The following is a 22,461-nucleotide window of genomic DNA, read 5'->3' as shown; positions in this document are numbered from 1 at the left end:
GGGGGGGGGGGGGGGGTTGAGCTTCTTCTGCTCGAGGTGAAACCATTCAGGTGAGATTGTGTGACGGGCAGATAAAGGAATTGATCATGAATACCATTAAGCTTGATCCCAACCAATCTCTCCTCATTTTTCTGTGCAAAGACCTTGTTTTATTGTCACATTTTTCACGTAAGAACAGCCTGTGTGAGTTATTAATTACACGCCATGCATCATTTATCAATAAGAGAAGTCAAAAGTTCACGTGTTCCTGCTTTGCATAAAGATTTCCTCTGTTAAATAATTATCTTTGTGCTCTAAATTAACGAGCATTTCCAATCTCCATGGTGTACGGCTCTTAATCCTGTTTTTATTGCACGACGCCGTGAATAATTAGTGGCGTTATTAGACACTAATAACCAGTCACTGATTCGAAAATATACGTGTCAGAGCTTTGTAAATTTAGTGTTTATGTTTATGCAAAATATAGAAGTGGAGGGAGGTAAGATGCATTGTCTTTAGCTTGGTGAGAAAATCTCACAGGGGAAACACCTCTTTTTTTTAAATTTTATACGTAAATCTTAAAGTGTGTTATGCTTCATGGAGCAAGTGTCTGCTTTCAGGGGGAAAAATATATATATTTCCAACTCGAAATGTCAAGGTGTGCCACCAAACCAGCGGTGCTTTCCTCAAAGCTCGGTTCAAACACATTGTACTGTCATCTGTAAAAGAAAAAAGAAAAAAGCTGTTTTTCCTAAACCTCCATGGTGCCAACTATAGAGTGATCTCCCATGGACCTGGAGAGGGAGCTTTCTGTTGGCCTAATAGGTCCTGTCATTCTCCCTTTCAGCCAAAGGCTCACTCGCACCTTTTTTGTGTGAAATCTTTTCAAAACCCCCTAGAATATTTTTGGAAATAGTGGCTTTTTACTCTTGAAGATGCTATATTTTAGGGTAGGGGAAAGCTGTCAGCTTGTGTATTTGTAGAAAGAAAAAAAAAACAGTCTTCACAAGCCTGTTTGGATTTATCTGGAACAGGTTTCAGTAAATCTCTGCACCCGTTTTCATCTTGGGACGTCTAGATGTTCCACCCCGTGCGGAAACGTTTGACACGAGTGCTTCGCCTTGAGGGAAAGGGGGACGATACCACAGTCGGCGTGCTCAAACGACCGCGTTTGAGAGCCGAGTTCAAATTTACTGCGAACTTTGAACCTAACAGGGCTTTTTTTTATTCACCTGAGGTATTTGAACAGAGTGTAGCACAAAAATGGCAACATTAAACGTTCTTTTTAAAAGTAAACACCAGCTTGTAATTTGTTTTTTGGACCAGCCTTATTACTTCATACCTGTCTACATTTGCTGATGAGGGACATGTATTAGCAAGCACCAGTAGGGAAAATTGATCCTAGGGAGACGAGAAAATTTTAAAATAATCATTTTCCAGCCTTTTGAACTTCATTTGACTAAATACTTAGGATTAATAAAACAACATGAAATCAGTGTATTATATATTTATTGACAGGTGGAACACTGACTGAACTTTATCTGAGATCATGCTTGAAAACTGCAGTATTCTTTTTTTGTTTGATTTTGGTTTTTTACATGTTGAGCACCCTGAGTTTGTTTTGACTGCAACCTGACGTTATAGGCGCAACGAAGCAGGCTACCCTAAGTATGTAACACAGAAACGAACAGAAAATCAAACTTGCCTTACAAACCCCATATCTGGGTCCACAAATCACGAGTTCACCAGTTGTCCTTCACGATCTGTAACAGATGCTCATTTCTCATTTCCGCCGTCAGTAGCTCTCTCCCTGCAGAGCTGCTCGCTTCTCGTGTCAGTAGCTCTTCCACTCACAGCGCCGCCCGGGACAAGGTTAAAAGAAATCCAGCGAGTTAACTACAGGCCTCGGAATTAATTCATCTCAATTAATTTGTCAAATCGCAACAATCGACACGATAAGCAAAAATGTTCAGTTCTAATAATTATGGTTGATAGCTCAATCAATGAATACCTGAACTTTTCCATCTTATTTGTTGTTGCATCCTAAATATTCACTTTTAGTACAGATTAGTAATGATGATGACAATTATGATTATTTCAAAAAATAATGTTATTATAAAGTTACATTCCACTGCAATCTTTTTCACCAGAGAGTTTGTTCTTTTGGTCAGACGTAGACTCGTTTTTTTTTTGGCTCTGAACCCCATCATCTGGTCTCTGTGGGCTGGTTGGACCATCCGGAGGCAGCAGAAGCTCATCTCCCTGCAGGCAGGACGGCTGTAGCCTCAGTATCAGTGCTGCCCACAGGTTTTCTATTTGAATGACATCTTAAGCTTGACTGATGAGATGAGAAAAACTGGATTGTGGGTTTTTTAAACGTCCCACCCGGCAAACAAAGCAGAGCCTCCATGTGTTTCCGGTTATTCAAAAGTTTCTAGATTTGAAATATTTTGAAGCTTCCTAATAGTTAGTACCTTATCAGCTGTGACGTCAGTCATAAAGCTCAGAGTTTGGTGTCCAGCACTGCAACAGTTCCAGCCTTTAAACATTTGTGTCAAATTATGGGGTTAAACTTCTACCTTATATATATATATATATATATATATAGGTGGCTCGTAAAATTTACATACTGTGTAAGGGGGTTTTAAACCAGCTTTGTAAGACTTTTGAATTTAAAATGGCTCACTGTGACACTTAAAGGAATAGTTCCACCGCTTTAAATGTGACCTGACCTTCAGTGCACTCTTCTAGCTTAAATATTTTACTCCACCTGAGAAAGTTGGATATCAACCTGGCTGAAAAAGTTGCTTCATTAACACGGCAGAAGCCCTAAAATATGAAAGACTATTGTTTTATAGATTCATACTGCAAATCTTCCTTAAGGGCCTTGTTTTCCCTTTTTCCTTTTCTCCTATTTATTTCTTATTTTCTATGTAGCATGAGCACCGTGAAGCTGTCTCTGATGGCTGACAGCCATACAGGCAGCCGTGGCGTGTGTGTGTGCTTGTACTGCTCAATATGCTTTACATTATTTATGATGACTTGTGTTCTTGGGGGAAAATGACTTCTCTTGGAGCTTTAAGTGGCGTTGTCTCAATAACTCAGTCTCCATTTTCCTCTACCTGACAGCGCTCAATATAAAGGAAGCCTTAATAAGATAATGTAGTTCTTACCTGTTTTTTTTTTTCTTTCGTTTTTTAGATTGGACCATTTCTTAAGTACATGTAATCCAGCTTCCTCCGGAGGTCAAAGACAGTCAGTAGTTGAAGTGTGAGGTTATAGAACCCCTCCGGGTCTCATGTTGCTTGTCAATTTTTTTAACCCGTCATTCTCAGCATCCACTATTCCCTCTGCCTCCTCTTTCTGCTTATCTTCAAGGAGCCGAGCTGGCTTCCTTCCTCCGTTCTGATGTTTATTACTCAAGCATCACCTAGGATCAAATATTCCTCCTTTTTTTTCTTCTTCTTTTTTTTTCTCCCCCAATCTGGAGAAGCCAAATGTTAGTGAGTGATAAGACGCAGGGAGAGTGGGAGGTGGAAAAAGAGATAGCTGCTGACTTGTTTATATGTCTTGATCCGACTGGATGAATAATTCAGCAAAAGGCCTCCCTGGCACCCGGTGATTACTTTAAAAGAATAGTTTTGGGCAGCTGAAGACAGAAAAAGCGGACGGGGAGATGAAATTTGGGTGGCAGCGGCGATGGGAGACCCTAATCACCAAAGTGGGTGGTGAGTTATTAGGACGCGGCAAATGACGAAGTGGTTCTTGGGGCTTGGACGGCTCCTCCGCCTCGCCGTGTGACACGGGCCGTGAAGGGAAACTCACCGTCTGATTTTCTCTTCGCCCAGAGGTGTTTTGAAGTCAGGTCTTTAACCTCCCTGTGTCATAGTTTGGTATTTTCAGTTTGTTGTTTTGATTATTGTCTTGTTTCGGTCATAGTTTGGTATTTTCAGTTTGTTGTTTTGATTATTGTCTTGTTTCGGTTTGTGTTATTGTTTCAGTTTAGTTTTTCCTGTTCATGTTTGCTGTCACTATTCACTCCTCCCCAGTCACTCTTTTGCCTTCCTGCCACGCCCATCTACACCTGTCTCTAGTCTGGTTAATTGCTTCACCTGTGTCCACTTTCCAATCACCTCCTGATTATAAAAACCTGTCCGTTTCTCCCACACACCACTGGATCATTCCGTTTTGTCTACTTGTGTCTTGCTCCTTGCCATGCCCTGACTCTCGTTTTGGATTTTGTCTTTGTTAGTTTTGCTGCCACGTCAGCCCTTTTGTTTTGACGGTTTTCTTTAAGTTAATAAATTAGTTTTCATCAGCCATGAGTCTGCGTTCTGGGTTCACCTCTGTCTCCACGCCTCTTGACACCCTGATTTCTCTTGACGTTTGCAGCCCCGAGGAAGCGACAGGAAGGCAAACCCCTGTTCTGTGGTTTACTCTGTTATAAAACCTGACCTGAGTCCTGAAGTTTTTTTCTTACATTCAAGTGTTTAATTGGTAAGAACGTTGTTTTTTTTTGTTGTTTTTTTACAATACAAGTAGAAACACTTCATGCCTTGGTTTCAGAGGCATGATACGTTTTGTGATACCTAAAATTATAACCCAGAATACAGTATTTACCATTATTATTTTAGGGAATTTTAAGATCTTTCAACTTTAATTTCTTATATTAGAGATGCAGAGTAGAGATGTGGATGTACCTATGTTCCTTGGCACCCCCTAATGCTCCTGGATCCCCTACGTTACCGGTACCTACATTCTAATTCAGTATTATTTTTTCCATTTGTATTAAAATACATTCAAAGGGGAAGCCGAGCATCTTTCACGACTGTCATTTTTAACCCTGTGCACATCAGTTTTTCGCCTCTGGAAAACTCTTCCGTTCTTCCTTGAGGAGTTCTTTTTTTTTTTTTTCCAGACACATCCTGATGTCAGCTGGTCCGTGGAGACAGCGGAGGCAGGTTTGAACAGGAGTGGGGGGAAAAAAAAAGAATCAGAGGAGCTCTAAATAGGAAAGGTTGTGGGAAGAACAGGGAGTGGGTCGCTGGTTGGGGAATACTGGAATTCTTGGGCTGGACACTGTGGGAAGAGAAGGCATGGGTCTGAATTCCTGCTCCCTTTTTTTGTTTGTTTTTGTATCCAGGAGAAACAACAACAGAATAAGACACGACGGCTCACCGCACCACGTCCACTGTACCGGTCTTTTGTCTCCTGGCATCCGACGGATTGACTAAGTTGTCCCGTGCTGTAATTACTGTTTGTTGAGGAACGGCTTATCCCACTGCGCTCTGTCATTAGGATTAGCGCTCGGCGCGGTGTTGCTTTCCATTCTCCGGTAGCAAAGCTCAATACCCCATTCTGTCACAGGCCATTCTCTGCAGCTAAACAAAGCCCGGCTGCAATAACGGCGTCCTTAAACGGATTAATTCTCGTCCACCAACACAATCTGCTGCAGCGAGGGGGGGTGGGCAAAAAAAGAAAAAACATAATGCATCTGAGATCACAAGATGTTGTATATAACAAGGCTGGGGGAAAACACAAGGTCACCCTTTGAATTCATATCTTTGAAGCGTCTCACAGCCTAATTTGCTCCATTAGGCTTCAAGTGATGGTGTGAAAACAAGGCCAGGAGGAGGGTGAAATCACACAACAAAGAGGCTCACATTTACATAGGTAACAGTGTTCTGTCTGTTAGCAAAATATCCTTTAAATCACTTGACAGATTATAATGAAACTCTAAGAAAGTAATCACCAGGTGCAACTCAATTACTTTTGGAGTCAACCTGATTCAAGGTGGCTGCCACAGACAGTTGACCTTAGAAAACACAAATATAGCTATAACTCAGTCAAATTTACAGAAACTGAGTGAAGATTTGGTGTGGTAGTAGCTGAGACTCATCCCCAACTCATGCTCTGAGCGGTAAAAGCTCAGGAGCCATCTTTTTTTTAAATTTTCCAATTAACTATTAAAGTCAACCCTATTTGTCCGTTTGCAAACTCTCTCATGAACCAGTTGGCAGATATTCATGACAATCAATGGATGAACGTCTGCAACTGATTAGCTTTCGGAGTCAAGTGAATTCGAGATGGCAGATCGGCCGACGCGAACACAAACATTGTTGTAACTCAGTCGGTTTTCCATGCATCGAGCTGAAAATTGACGTGGCAGTAGCTGAGGTTCATCCTTGACACGTGCTCTGAGCGCTGACAGAGCTCGCACGGAACGTCATTGTCGAGGTCTGACCAATATGGTGGCGAGACGATCCTCGTTTAAAAATCACGCGGCTTCATAAAATGCGAGGCCTTCAGTTTGGTAGGAATGTCGCTGTGGGAAAATTCTAATCTCAGATTTCGTTTGTTAATGAAAGGGCAAAACGAATCCTCAGTCTGAGCTGTTTTTTGTCTGCTGTGATGTGTTTAACGCATTTACTTGGGAGAAATGATTAGACTGTAGCTTCAGAAATGTTTAGCTGAAAGCACTAATTAATTCTGCTCTTTTTATTTTTCTGCAGTTTGCATTCCCCTGTTTTATAGTGCTGAATGAGAGACGGAAAGAAATGTATTAAAAGTCCCGCTGGTTAAGTGATTTTTTTTTTTTCTTTTTTAATCTGAGCCTTGTCCTCTGTGTCCTCTCCAGGTGTGCTGAGCTTGCCGGACAGCTTGAACCTGCACCGGGACCAGCAGCGCTCGGGGAGGGGCGGCGAGGGCCACGGGTACACCCAGGCCGAGCTGCGCACGCTCGAGCAGTCGCTGCTCGCAACCCGTGTGGGCAGCATCGCCGAACTGAGTGAGTGTCCATTCCTTCACACACACACACACACAGGGTTGGAAAGGGACAATTCGCTTTAGGAAGATCGGCAGCGTCCCCTCCCCACCCGTCCATCCGTCCACGCCTCTGACTCTTGGCGGCACTCTTTCGCCAGGAACCGTTTGGTTCTAGCTGTTCTGACACCTGTTTTTGATTCCCGCTCAGGGGACCTTTTAAATCCAAGGTCGCCACCTCACAGGCTTTTAACCTCAGTTTGAAAGAAAGCGTGTCGACTCTCACACCTCCCCGTCCATCTCAGGTTAAAGCAGCCCGTCCCCCGCAGACATGTGCCAGCTGGATGTCTTCGTCCATTCGTCCCGGGTGTTTGCTTCAACTCTGAAACACTTTAGTTTGCTTATTATTCACTGAAGTAAGAATTTAAAGTCTTCAGTCTGTCATTCAGTTGCACAATATTAATATTTCTTCATATCTCTCCATCTAACAAAAAACATTTCAAACAAAAAAAAACACTTTCCCTCTGACATTAATTAGTTTAATAGGACAGCACTAGTCCGTCCTCAGCTGTTGCTAGGCAACAGCTATCATTAATATGCACAAACTAATAATGTCCAACAGTGAGTGATTGGCCATACGACACAAATAAAGTTTGGTTTAAATCTTGCTTAAATTAGAATTGGCAAAAATCTTTAGATTGAAGCAATAATTGTAAAAAAGGGACATTAACCGTTAATGTGTTTATAATCCTGCTCAATAGCAAGATTTCTAATAAAAGATGTAAAATCAAATAAAGGTTTTATTACTTCCAGGTTGTGTTTTCGGTCTGTCTGTCTGTCTGTGGACAAGATTACTCAAAAAGTTATGAAGCTTAAGGTCAAAGGTCAAGCTCACAGATCAGTCTGTGCTCTAACTCTGCAGCTGGACACCTCATGGGTCGAGGGTGATCACCGTTGATTTCAAGGTGGTGGGGTCAAAGGTCAATCTCACAGATGACCTTGTGCTGTAACTATGCAGCCAGGTAACGGAGGACAATTAAACTGCACGGCTGGACACCTCTTAGGTCAAGGATGATCAGCATTGAATTCAAGGTCATGGGGTCAAAGGTCACCATCCCAGATGACCTTGTGCTCTAACTCTGCAGCAGTGTAATGCAGGGACGTCAAACTGTGCAGCTGGACACCTCATGGGTCAGAGATGATGCCTGTTGATAGCATGGGGTCAAAGGTCAAGGTCACAGGTAACCCCTTTGTTAGCAAGATCACATAAAAACTAAGGTTTTGCTCTCTGAATGCTTCGAGTTACAGACTTATTTTCTGTTTTCAGAAAAGATGCAAAGCAAAGATTGTTAAGGAAATGTGGCATACATTGTAATCTAGATAGATAAACAGTCGCTGATCGAAAGACAACTATAATGAATTCAAGGGTGGTTTAATACAAAGACAAAAATGAAAGCATGCTGAATTTAGGACATTTCCTTTTATTACGAACATTATTGCAGCAGGTATGTCACTAATAGAAATACAAGCATGCACGAGAAGCCAAATTGAATGATTTCAGTTTAAAAACAGCCGACTTTCTGTTCCCTCGGAGCTGAAGGCAGGAAGATGAAGCAGCAGTGGGTGCTGCATGAGCCTCTCCGTTAGATCTCTGGGACTCCCTTTGTTGTGCTGCCTCAGCTGAGCTGCAGGATTTCCTCCCCGCCGAACGCTGCCAGAGGTTGACACGTGACTCTCCGTGCCACGGCTGCCAGCCTCCTGTCTCGGTGGGGCTCTGTGGCACGATTCCCTCGCGTCGTGTTACGCGAACAGATTGATCGCGAATCGCCGCCGAACGCGAGGGTGTTGTGATCGCGCTAAGAGGGCCTGCCGCAAACACGCTCCCCCATCTGCCTTGGCGAGGGTCTGTTATTTGTCAAAACAAGCGCGACAAACCGCCAGGATTTTGCTCGTCATCTAAAAGCGCATTTTGTCCATGATCAGCTTCTTAAATAAAAAAATATATTTAAAAATTCTGAAGAAATTTGGGAGGCTGCCTTTCCAGCCTCTGCCCTAAATTCCAAAAAGCTTTGTAATAATCTAAGCTAAATGTATGATGTATGAACTGTAACTATAAAAGATATTAAAATGCCAGTTCAGACACCTAAAGTCCAACTTTCTGCCACCTGTTTAAGCTTTGAATGATGTTACTACAGTAAAATATTCCTGAGCTATAAAGCTCCAAAGAAGGCTGGGTTTTTTAGTGTGTTTTGCCAAAATCCCATTGATTTCCATTATTTTTCCTAGCTGTTACGGAAGAGTAATACAGCTGCTTTATTGCTTATGCTGTGTCACCTTTTAATAACTGTATCTGAAGCAGCTCTCTGTAGGTTTCTTCATTTTTTATGTACTATAAATAAATAAATCAGACCTAGTTATAATATTACTTAATCTAACCAGTCATAGGCAGATGTCCTGTTTAGTTGACTTGGTAAAAATGTTCCTCAACCGTGTCCCTTCAGCATGTGAAATATGTGCCAGAGCGGCAAAGATGAGATATAAGGTGGCAATTTTCCACCCAGAGCGCTGTAGATAAATAAATGTGTGCAGTTATTACATCTCCCAGACAGATATAAAGTAGTGTGGTGCCTGTTTAATGTGGAAATGTGTCCTCCTCTGCCCTAACGGGATGAAAAAAAAGGGGGGGGGGGGATGTCTGACAGAAAATATAATGAACTTGTTTTTGAAATAAGAATCAATGGCGCTCAACAAAGTCTGCCACACAAAGCACCGAGGGACAGCGACAGTGTGGCGCTTAAAAAAAAAAAAAAAAAAAAAGAGGCTCCATCGTCAGAGAAAGTATGAGCAGTAACAAGAGAAGAAGAGCACGGGCAATTTTAACCTCCGAATTAAGCAAGAACTAGTTATATAGTAACAATCTCCTCTGGTTCTGCAGTGAATGGGGAGCCAAACCATATGAAATTTTACATACAAGTGAAAAACTATCTATTTATTCATTGTTGGCTTGTAAATACAGTAAATAAAAATGCAGTTATTTAAGCTTTTACATCACTGTTAGTTTGTTTGCGATGACCGCAGGACTCTATGTGAGTAACAGTGCAATGTGAAGCTGATGGTGGCGTAAATGATAAAATAACTGTAAGGGATGAAGCAGGTGTAAGATGACAACCAGGGCCGAACAGGAGAAGACCAGGAGTATGAGTGCTGGGCAGGGGGATTACAGGAGAACTGCTGCTGGGATGACAGGTGTGGAGGAGAACCGTTAGTCTGATCAGGGGAAAACAAAAAACCCAAGCGTGCCAGACAGGGAAACGGAAACACACAGCTAAGCTGTAGATTTTCTGCTCCGGTTCAGCCGTTTGTTTACACAATAATAACTCTCGTTTATTTTTCTGAACCCAGAGTCTCAGAGTGGAGATTTTCGGACACTCCCATTTGCATTTTAAATGATGTGAAACCGCACATGCGCACCACAGACGTCTGCAGTCAGTAGCTGTTCTGCACGTTTGTGCTACTCGCCATTTTTCAACATGCTACATGTTAAAAAATGTAGGTCCAAATAAACGTCCCTGTATTCACCATTCACCATTTTGGGTGTAGCTGTTTACCTGCTCCAGACTTCATGCATGCCTCGTTGAAAGCCTGGCATCAGTGTTGTCAGATATGTGATAATTACAGTTTTTTTAAGATAGCTTTAGGGTCAAGTCTCCCTCCTTTTCTGTGCACATGTTCACCAATCACAGCACACAGCTAATCTCGCAACCTCTCCTCTCCGAGAAAGCGCACATCACTCAGCACGAATGATAGTTTGGCTCAAAATACAATCATTTTAAAGCAACAATAGGATAGGTCATCGTTTCCTATCTGGCAACCCTGCCTGGCACGGAAACTACAGCAAATTCAATGGGCACAGAGGCTCAATGAGATTTCCAGAGGCCATTCTCGTGTAAACAGGGCTATGGAATATCAAATCTACTGAAGTTTATGATACTTAAACTAAAAACATGCTGGAAAACAAGGATGCAAAACAAAAACCTGAAAACTTTAGGAATGGCACTGAATTTTAGATGGATAGGTAGGTAGGAAGATAGATAGATAGATAGATAGATAGATAGATAGATAGATAGATAGATAGATAGATAGATAGATAGATAGATAGATAGATAGATAGATAGATAGATAGATAGATAGATAGATAGATAGATAGATAGATAGATAGATAGATAGATAGATAGATAGATAGATAGATCTGAGCAGTTTAAAGACAGAAGTAATTCACTTTGGTCTTGACCTCACTTTAGGGTTAGGGTTAGGTCTGAGGTCATTCAAAGGGCTATCTGTAACAGGTAAGATGTTATTTCTTCATAACCTTTATATACAATCCAGCTTCAACATGGCTGGAATTTCCTTTTCCCTTTAAGTATTTGAACATGCCAACAAATACATGGATGACTGAGCAGCTCTTTAGCCCAGATCTTCCAGAAAACTTTAAGCTGAATGGATTTGAAATGTTGTAAAGAATATTTATCATGTCAGGATAAACAACTGCGTTCCCAAGAGCAGAATTATTTTCATACTCGCACTGAAGCTCGGGCTTCAAGTCTCAGTTTTTCTAGCGTTCACCCCGCCGGCTCCCTAAAGACAAGTCAGGAAAATGACGAAGTGAGCCGAGGTGTGGACACAGCTGAAATTCCTCCGGAGAGTTTTCCTTCTGGTGCTTCCAGTGGCGAGGCTCCCGACGCTCCCGTGAACTGCACCTGCCTCTGTTCCACTCCATTTATAATTCAGAGTACCACTGATAGGTTTCGCACCCAGTTGGCGGCTGATTGATTTACAGTAATTGCTCAAATGCTCATAAAAAAGGGAGGGGGGGGGGAACCAAAAAATGCAGTAATAATGTGGAAAAAGGCTTCGCAAAACCAGCTGCGGGGGAAAAGGTCCGGAACAAATTATTGGCAGGAAGCAGGTGTTTCACGATCAGTCTCTGTGTCCCCGCCCTTACCCCAACTCCAAAGCATCTCAAATCTGAATTGTTTTCACAAAACAAAAGAAAATTCTAAACTATTAGCTCAATATCTGACTGATAAACAGGACTGCTTGAAAGTAAAGGGGGTCCGCTCAGAGCTGATTGTCGGGGGCAATTTCACACTTGACTTGGTTGGTAATTAATGGATAATAGAAGAGGCCGTTGAAGAGAAACATTCATCACTATGTCCATATTTCTATTCTCTAGAAGTGAGGAAAAATAGGTCTTTTTTTTTAAGAGGCCTCCGTTAGCTCCGTTCTCATCCTATATTTGATGCTATAAGGTGTTTTGAACTGTCCTGTTTTCATTGCATATTGGATTCGTAGGTGCTGCTGAACTGACAAACTGTGGCCAGGTGGAAGACAGAAACCGTTTGGTCAGGGACCAGCCTCTAAATCAAATAAATCCTGTAATTTAATCCAGCGCAGGACTGTAACAGTGGGGCCCACCCTTCCTGCAGCTGGACTTGCCTCCTCCACAGAAATGCAAAATATGTTTAAGGTGATCCTTAAAGGTCTGAGAAACTAAAACCAAGGGTTTGACTCTGTTCAACGAAGTTTTTATTTGATTCATATCAGTGACGGCCACAAATAATCTACAGGGATATAACACGTGTGTCCTCGTTAGCTTTTTTTCAATTCAGCATATCGTTCACACACGTTGAGTTGCCATAGAGCTGTTTTAACTCTGAACAGGACGAGCTGAACTTTTCCTAAATGGATTCCTGCTTGTGGAACAACAGGTGGCTTTCATTGTGAGGGAGATGTCAGAAACTGGGAGGGGGGATAACTGTCACTTTAGTCTAGAGAAATATCACAGAAGGACTGCTTGGACTGCAATAAACGGTCTGCTTTTATATTTAAAGCACCATATGTTCCTGCTTTACATACTCTACATACTAATACTGTACTTGGTCAGTATTAGGGCTACAAAGTTCACGGGTCAAAGATGATGCCTGTTGGTTTCAAGGTTCATGGGGTCAAAGGTCACAGGTAACCCCTTTCTAAAAAACTTGCCTCTCCTCCTACATGTGAGCCTTTTGTTTCCTCCACCAAGGAAGTTCTGTTTTTGTTTGTCTGTCTGTTAGCAAAGATTAGGTAAAAAATAATGAACAGATTTGGAGGAAATGTTGGGGTTGTCACAAATAAATAATGGATTATATTATGGTGCCGATCCAGACTATGATCCGGATCACTATTTTTTAATCACGCTGTGGCCTCTGTGGAGGTTTGAGGTCTGATTGCTTCTGGTTTGATTCTGTTTTTATTTAACTTTTACTCACCGACCCAGGCTGTTAAGAAAATAAGGTCGTAGTAGTTTTCTGTGTTGGAACTACACAGCTTAAAAAAAAATGAGTCCTGCTGCTTCCTCCCGCACATCAACGGAGAGAGAAATTGTTTGTTCTTCAGGGCTGGCTGGGCTTCACAATTTGAGGAATCCCTCTCCCGTCCTGCGAAGCCGCGAGGATTGTTTTGGTGATCTGAAACGGAAACACGACGCACACAAGTAGGGGACGTCATTTCTGCTCCGCTTGATGGATACCTGAATAGACGGGGACTTATGGCAGCTGAATCCCGAAAACATTTGCATATTTGGTTCGGGCACGCTTCCATTTTCTATCCATCAGCCTCGCGAAAAGGCGAAAATCACACCTTTCTCCACATTTCAGCGAAATTTCATTAACGTGTCTCCCTTTTTTTAATGCAGCGACTCAGACGTCTTTCCATCCTCTCTGCCCCATTATCCCACTCTCTCTGTGTGAGGGTGGGATAATGGGATAGTTTCGCACGCGGGAGCGGTGCTGGCGGGGAGGAGGGGGGTACCATTTCATCTTGAGTTCATCCGCGCTAGTCTCATTTTTCATTTTATTAGAGTTAAAATACTTTTCCCCTCTTCGCCACGCGGCATCATTCCTAATCTTTCATGGTCTGACCCATTTCTCAGCGCAGGTAAAGATAGAAATGGTGGGGGGGGGGCGGAAAGGAGACAAATGAGTCACTACATCTCTGTTTAGTTGGTAAAAGCTCATTGAAACCATCATCCACTCAATAAACAGCATACAGCTGTGTGACATACAGCGCCAGCTCTCTGTTTTTAGGCTTTTAAGTTGAAAAACAGACATTGTGCCCATTGGAGCACTCCAGCTACTGCAGATAATGACACTTTTGTGTCTTTGTCCGGTGTCTTTCTAATGGACGTCTCAATTTTTTTGGGGGAGTGCCTTCCATGTCGCTTCGCCTTCTGCTGCCTCTGACAGGCCTCCACCGGGTCTCTTGTTGTGTCTCTCCTTCTCGGAGTTAATGTTTGCTAAAAGAAACGCTCACTGGGCTTTAACGGGCGCCGACGCAGGCCGCTGCCGCTTTTGCTTATCTGTCTTCCAGCACCTTAAGGGAGACGGCGAGGGCACGCTGAAGGCACAACTCTACCTCACGATCCACTCTTATCACAAACGTATTCAACTCAGACACACAAAAAAAAATACAAACGGTGGGTTGTTGCAGCATCCTGCGGCGATTATGTCAAGCTGGAGTCATTACCGTGTCGCAGTTCACCACGTCTTGACGCCTGTCACAGGCTCCTGCTCACTCGACAATGCTTGATGCTGCAGAGAGCTTTTTTTTTTTTTTACATCAATCTATGCTGGCATTTATAAGTCTCACAATCTGTATGTAAATTTGCAAGGAAAAAAAAATGGAGAAAATTGCACGTGAACAACATGTTTTATGCAGAAATGGCTGTTTACCTTTGACACACCATCATGCGTGTTCTACAAATTGTTTTTTGTTTGCTACTAATTCGATTTTAAGGTATAAACATCCCTGCAGACATACTGTAAGTCATTTGGGGTGTGATGGCGCTGATCCAATCCTACACACTGAAGCGCTGTAAAGAAAAATAAATTCATCCTAATAGAGGACACAAGTGAACAACAGGACTGGATTTTAGCTCAGTCTGGAGCATTTTACTTCTACATAAACTACAACGATGTGTTATTTTAACCATTGTGAATCAAAAGACCTTCCTCTCACTCTCAAGTTGACACTTAAATGAATGTATGGAGGACTGAAACTGCCAATATCAAGTATGAGTACATATATATATGAAATGAATAAGCCATTAAACTATGACATTTATAATCCAGTACATTACCTTTGTGTTTATTTATACAAAAAAAACCTAAAGGAATAAATAAAATGTATTTTTTAATTATTGTACGTACCTTTTGAATGCACCACGTTTGATAAAATGCCATCAAGTGACATAAACGAACAAACTGTATTTCAGTTATTTAAGAAAAAGCTTTAATCAAATCTAAATAGTGCTTTGACAGATAGTTAAAGTTAAATTAAAAAAGCCTTTACAGCTATACACTTTGGAAATTAAAAGGCAAACACATAAGTGTACAGTCATCGCGCACATAGACACAGGAAAACACATTACTGGCTGCCTTTCGGCTACTCTTCAATTTTATTTTTTAATGACTTCCATCCAAACGCACAAAGATCTTTAGCTCAATACTCCAGTTACTGCATTCAGGCTCCTGTGATGAGATTGCACATCTTCCGAATCCTTTAAACATGATGTCCAAAATGCAAAGGCATAACCAGGTTGAGCTGAGCTTAGAGTCACCCAAATCTGGACGCATCTCAAACACGCACTTAAAGAACGACCGAACACACCCAAACGGCTGCTCATTAAATGTTTACGCACTCGAATCAGAACAGAAATCAGATGTAATCAACGTGATGGCACCAAGCACGTTATGAAATTGTTGTTTTGTCTTGAGACATTTGGTCCGCAAGGACACGGACAGTGGCTGAGGACCTTTTCTAAGATTAACAGCAATCAGCTTTGTTGGCCCTTGAGATGAAGCGGATTCCTTCGTTTCCTGTTGTTGTCTCAGCTCTAAGCGTCTCATCGGCGTGGACGTTTGATGTGGCGCTCCCTTGTGTTTCCAGTGAGGTGGAAAAAGTATGAACTCAACCGCCTCTGCACGGCCAGGAAGGTCCAACACCAGAACTTAAGTCTTCCCCCCCAGCTGTGCTGCTGAGAGATGATATGAACTTCCTAAATGAGTGTTTCGAAAGGAGCCAAAAGGCTAATAGACGTTCTGAGGTAATAAGGCGGTGAAATTAACAATTTACCATTAGCTCCCATTTCAGCGTTGCCAGAATAGAAAGAAAAAGCCGTGGCAGCTGTTCAGAGACAAATCCCAGCAGCTGTTTGATGAAAGGTGACTTCACAGAAGGTGCTAATTGCTGTTGGTGTTTTGACTAGATTTTTTTTTATCCCACCCCCCTCTTAGTTTCCAGTCTCATCTACAAGTAGTTAACCAATAATTAGTTTTTAACTGTTCGAAAGCTTTCTTTTTTTCAGCCTAGATGATCGCGTCTGATTCGCTCTGAACTTTTTCCTGTGAAAGCTGCCACCTCATTTCTTTTTTAGCTTTAATTATTTCACCCATTAACTTCTAATGCTGTGGGTAACGAGTTTTTGCGGCTGTTGTCAGAGAGAAGAATGCGGAGGCTGAAGCTGCAAATACCCCGGGCCTCTCGTGACACCTGTGGTCAACTCTGGCCCAGCTCGGTCCAAGCGAAGGCAAACGGGATTATGGAATTTTGTCAGGATTAAATGTGGTTCTGGTTGGGTTTCGCTCGAGTCGTGTTGCTTGCTTCTGTTATACATAGCGCCTGAGTTGCTCTAGGATTTTTGTTCTCATCATTTGTTCATAAGGAAGAATCTTCAACTAGGAAAAAATCCACTGTGCATGGAAGATAAACACTAATCTCGATTGTCCTCCAAGACTCTTTTCATTAGCACTGTCATTCATTATAAAGATTGCTTTTTATGGGATGCCTTGATAAGTACTTGATTAAAGCTGAAACAGCCTTGATAAGGAGCTCATTTTAGGTTTTGGTCCCTGCCTCTCTGAAAGTGCCCCTCCTTGCAGAGGAAGCTGTTGGATTGGGAACCAAGTGTTGAACCAGGCAGGGCGGTGTGTCCCCGAGATCGGTACTGAGACGGGCTGCTGTAAGCTGACAGAACAGCCACTGTCCTCAAATTAATAAGAAAGCATCCCTAACTATTTATTAATTTAAATGATTATTACAGCCTTGAAGTTGTTAAGTAGTTTCTAGGTTTATTCTTGGCGTTGCCATAGCAAGTTCAGTTTGCCACTGATGCTATCTTATGTTTTTTTTCATGCAGAAGCAGTGTAAACTCTTTGCTTGTGGCTTGTTTTATTATTTTAAGCACTATAAGATCTTCTTGACAGTCTGGGACCAAAATCCGTCAATAGACTAACTTTACATTTGATGTAAGAACAGGGGAGATAGGGGAAAACGTGGCTAAGAAACTGCAGGGCTGAGTAATGTCTCTGTAAAAGCCCAAGACAAATGTGCTAAGTATTCTGCTCAGACATGTCCAAAATACTTATATCCTACTTAGTTCAGTTTGTTGGCGACCACTTCATGAGTTAGTCTCCAAAATGTCTCAAAACATTTACGGGGGGGTCTCGTCACTTGAACTTGGAAAGTGTTCAGTCGAGTCTTGTGTCAGATGTTTCAATCAATACATACACCGAGTTGTCGTAGGCATCTCAGAGGTGCTAAAAGTTGTGTTTTGACACCAGCGCAGAAGCTTTGCTATGACGAGACCCATCCGAGGCTACAGCTCTAAAGGGCCAAGTGTAAAAGCTATGCTGACGACAATGGATTATTTTCTTATAAAATGGTCAAAATCATCATTTTAAAAGTGTACACCAGTAGATTAAATCAGAAAAGTAAAGGCAGCTGCTGAGGCGGGTATGATGTAGGCAAAGGTGGACAATGAAATAATGTGCTCAGCCTAGAATACAGTTTTACAAGCTGGGCGCACAAGAAAAGGTCATTATTTTGAAATAAAGATATGCAAAACGTGGCTGATCGCTTGCTCCCTAACACTTAGAATTCTGTGAGACTGCAACTAAAAAATTGACTATTTTCTTACAATTTTGAACAGTTCGGTTAGCTTTCCATGACTATTTTGTGGGTGTGAATTTTATACTAGTTAGTCATATTTCTGACCATCTGATTAGGCTTGTGAGCACTTCACTCACATTGAGTCACATAATGACGACGCTAATTTCCTAATTTACTCCTCCTAATAAGCAAAGCTAGGCTTAAGCTTAAAAACTAGCGTCCTGCTTTGTTTAATTTGAAGTATTTCATTATATCTGAACTTCTCATTCAGCTCAATTATGGCTTTAGTGTGTTGAATGGTATTCACTTTTATGTCCATTACCTCGGGTACTCCACAAATACAGCCGGCTTTGATCTGTTACTAAACGTCTGGACACTTCTGGCCGTCGGCTGGTTGTGAAAGGGAAGAAAATTAAGCACTTGACTGAAATATAACCGCCTAAGCTCACATGACACAGTAAATATAAAAATAAGCTATTATACGCCGGTAAGTTTGCAGTCAACCTCTGCAGATTTTCTTAAATGAGCCATTAAAGCAAGAAAATGAGTCATTAGAATGAGCAAAGGGACTTCCATTCGGAAATTACCTCCTGCAAGTTGCAGAAATAATAAAATAAAATAAAAAATCAATATGCTGAGCAAAGATACAGAGCCTGTATTTTTTTTTTTCCTTATTAAAAAAAATAAAAGAAGAAACAAATGAAATAAGGTTGAATTAAGCTGTGATTCAGAAACCTCTTTGGGGTGATAGAGGTCATTATGGAGAAGGGTTTCTTGTATTATTTCCCTCCAGTTTTGTTATAGACGCTAATGAATAGGCTCCTTTATGGATCCCTGGACGTTTCTTTCTGGGAAACCATCACCTCTTTCATGGGTCAAAACGGCCTTTTTTTGGTGCTGTGTTGTTTTTGTTTCACGCCCATCAACGAGCCGCGGGATCAGGCGGGGATGAGCAATCACGGCGGTCTCTGCTGCCAACGCTTTCCTGGAAAAAAAGACATTTCACAGGACTGTACACTTTCTTGCGTCATGTGACATTAATCAGAGAACTAGGTTAAAGTATATACACCAAACATTTGACCCTTCTGATGCTACAGAAGAAGACATATATTACTTATTTGTGATTCGGAACTAAATATTTCAATTCTGCTGCGTCCCATTGTTGCCTAACTCCTGCAGTTAAACAGATAGCTTCGTGCTGCCGCCTTCAAGTGTTTGCCTCACAATATGATGTTTTCGGTGCAGCTTCTGAGTGAGCTTTTAATTAGTTCGTATCTCCACAGTCCCTAATCATAGGAGAAATATCTAAAGCAACATCAGCAGTCTTTCGCTGATGACAGTGGAGCCATTTCTGGCCTAGAAACCAGGAGTTAATTAATCCTTCGAAACTATTTTAAGGTGGCTGATGATCGTAGTTTCAAGGCAAACAAAGAGGGCAGCTCAGGTTTGAGATTTTGGATTGTTTACTGATGTTAATGTAACAGAAAAACAATCGTGACATTGTTTAAAGTGGAGAGGAAGGGCTCTCCTGCAGAACCAGACTAAAGGGGGGTTGGCTTTGAAGCCGCAGAGCTAAAATCTTTGCTTCAGTGACTTTGTCCTAATTGGCTACATTGGCTGCTCTTGTGAAGGTGTTTTTACTAATTTGCTGCAGCTTTTAGTTTTTTTTTTACTGCTCCTGCTACAACTCGACATGCTCTATACTGTATGTGTTGCGAAAGGAATAATGCAGAGATCGGTTTTTTTAAGCACTTTTGCTGCCTCCAAAACATTTCCTTTTTTACCCAACTCAAACCACAAGCCTAACAGCTAAAGAAATGTTCTCCATCTTTAAAAACTGCCTTATACAGAACGTAACCAGAAGAAATCTTTTCAGCCTCACTTCTTGTTCGTGTTCAAATAAATGCTGTCAGACAAACCCTGGGTTTGCACAGCATCAGAGCAATACTCAAACTGAACATAAAACTTCAAGTTGTCATTATTGTAATTCTAACCAGAATGTAATCCATTTGTTTTTTGTTTCAACCCAAACATTTCCAGAAGATTTCCTCCAAATCTGTTCTTTAGTTTTTACCTGATCTTTGCTAACAGACAGACAGACAAACCAACGGACACAACCGGAAACAGAACTTCCTTAGTGGAGGAAACAAAAGGGTCACATGTAGGAGCAGAGAGAAGGTTTTAACAAAGGGGTTACCTGTGACTTTGACCTTTGACCCCATGAACCTTGAAATCAACAGGCATCATCTTTGACCCATGAGGTGTTCAGCTGTGCAGTTTGACGTTCCTACATTACACTGCTGCAGAGTTAGCGCACGAGGTCAACTGTGATGGTGACCTTTGACCCCATGAACCTTGAAATCAATGGTGAACACCCTTGACCTAAGACGTGTCCAACTGTGCAGTTTAATTTTCCTCCGCTACATGGTTGCATAGTTGGAGCACAAGGTCATCTGTGACCTTGACCTTTGACCCTATCACCATGAAATCAACCGAGGTGTCCAGCTGTGGAGTTTGAGCATGGGCTGATCTGTGACCTTGACCTTTGACCTTGAACTTTGATCAGATCAGCACCAAACTTTAATCTCGTGTTCCCTGTTTCATGTTTGACGCTTCCTGAAGGTTTCATGAAAATCTGTTCATAACTTTTTGAGTAATCTTGTACACAGACAGACACACACACACACACTACCGAAAACAGAACCTCCGTGGCGGAAGTCATAACTCCAGAAGTTGAGAGCCTTGCGAGACATCTCGACAACCCCTTAAGCCTGAAAATGTGAAACTACGAACAAGATAAGTCTCCCTTTCAGGACACATAGATGTACGTTATATCTGTGGCTTCTATAAAGGGTAAACTCTTCAGTCTGCCAGCCAGGTCGGCTAAAAGCACGTTCCCTCCTCCTGACAAAGCTTCTTTTGTTGTTTCTGCCCTTTTTAAACTGACTGTTTTCGTCAGTATGATATTTTCAGTGGAGCTCTGATGTCTGGCGCTTCAGCCTGAATCATTCTGCTGTTCTGCAGCAAAAGCACTTTGTCCTTTTTTTTATTATTATTATTGTCTATCATTGCAGTTATTGCCCTGTTGCTTTTTATTGTCGGGATTTTTTATTTTATCAACACAAACAATGTGTCACATTACTGTGAGCAAATTAGAAGATGGATTAGTGCAGCCCTTGTGACTCAGCCTCTTGTTTTTCAACCCTCTACAACTAGAAATACCATGGTTTTATCACATTTCTTTCATTTCTCCTTATAGCAACAGGTAAATATGCTTCAAGAAGGTCACTCAGTCTGATTTCATGATATCCTCATTAAAAGAATGTGGATTATTAACATTCGCTGTGTGTTACGTTTCAGCAGAGCCACTATCTGTTCAGATGCAGATGGTTATATATGACCTTCTTTTATATAATCCATATTAGATGTGTCCACCGGTGCTTCGTTTCAACTTGAGCACTGCAGGTAAAAAAAAAAAAAGTCTCTGGTAGTTCTGCGTCGACGGCGACACATCCTGTAATCGACTGTGATTAATAGTTGCCGTGGAATTGCTAATGTGCCCCCAAAGGTGGAGGTCTGGGCCGGTCGTATTACTAAGCGATGATTAAATGTCCTCGGCGTGTCCTCCGGGTGGCGGTAGGCCGTGACAGCGTGTCAGAGGACAGCAGAGGAATTTTCCATCTCAGATCCCATCCGGATCGCGTTCAAAAAGAAGATGTCCCGTTTGGCTTTGTGTACCTAAATTAACTTAATTCACAGGTGTATTTCTTTTCTTTTTCTCGTTTAAGGGGTATGTTAATGTTTCCATTCATTTTTGTCCTCCATCTTGGAAATGCCCTCCGTTCGTTCGGTTCATCTTGTGAGCCAGATAACTTGAAAAATAAGCAACAAACCGACTTCCATTTTGGTGTGTGGATGCTTCTTAGCATAGGTAAGGTCTCTATCACAAATTGGATTGGCACATCAAAAACCAATATATCCACCGCCATATACATACGTATACATGTACATATACATGTACATACAGTACAGTACAAATATGTATATGTAAATCAGCCATCTGATTTATTTAAGGAAACTATACTGCTGAGGAAAGCAGAGTTTCTTAAAATGATTGGGTTGGCTGCTGATTAATCTATGGTGGCCACCATTGGCTCATTAGGATACGTCACTCTGCGCCGCCTCAGACAGCAAATTATCTCTAAAATAAGGTAAATATATTCTCCCTCCCAATCTTTATCAGCAAAGATGCAATGGAAGACTTCATCCCTTGTGAAAAACTTTCTCTAAACTTGGTTTCAGTCGATCTGAAACGCACGCAAACATGTCCGTCGGGCGCCACAGGAGCGCATAGCCTGTTTGAGTGTGTCTCTTGATGCTTTAACTCTTGGAATCAAACAATCTTAACCTTAAAGGATGTATATCTGTATGTCCTGTTCAATTCCAGTTGACAAAAACACTTATTTTGAAAACTAAGAAACATTCACTGTTCAAGACCCACAGCGACGGGGGATATCGGCGTATCGCTTGTTTGGAAGTAATTGGAGACAGAAAAGCTTAAAAAAACACATCTGGATTGTCACACCTTCTATAACACTTCAGACTTGTGACTAACTTGACATAACCCGCAGCCACCACCTTCAAATCACCTCAGGAGCTGCTGTGATACCGGAAATGAACCAACGAACATCAGCTTCGTGTGTTTGGACTGAAAAAAAAAACATGTTCCAGATC

General features: G+C 41.7%; 1 protein-coding gene across 2 annotated transcripts in view; it reads left to right on the top strand.

Annotated features, from left to right (window-relative positions):
• LOC108233295 (ankyrin repeat and BTB/POZ domain-containing protein BTBD11-A) overlaps window positions 1-22,461 on the top strand; it is a 159,494-nt gene that overhangs the window by 107,582 nt on the left and 29,451 nt on the right. For both annotated transcript variants that reach the window (XM_017411666.3, XM_017411665.3), the window contains exon 2: window positions 6,617-6,766. In XM_017411666.3, the coding sequence (XP_017267155.1) occupies window positions 6,617-6,766 (150 nt within the window). The remainder of the gene's footprint in view (window positions 1-6,616; window positions 6,767-22,461) is intronic.

Source organism: Kryptolebias marmoratus, linkage group LG18 (genome assembly GCF_001649575.2).
Source record: "Kryptolebias marmoratus isolate JLee-2015 linkage group LG18, ASM164957v2, whole genome shotgun sequence".
NCBI classification, from domain to species: domain Eukaryota; kingdom Metazoa; phylum Chordata; class Actinopteri; order Cyprinodontiformes; family Rivulidae; genus Kryptolebias; species Kryptolebias marmoratus.
This window is presented reverse-complemented; position numbering and strand designations above follow the sequence as displayed.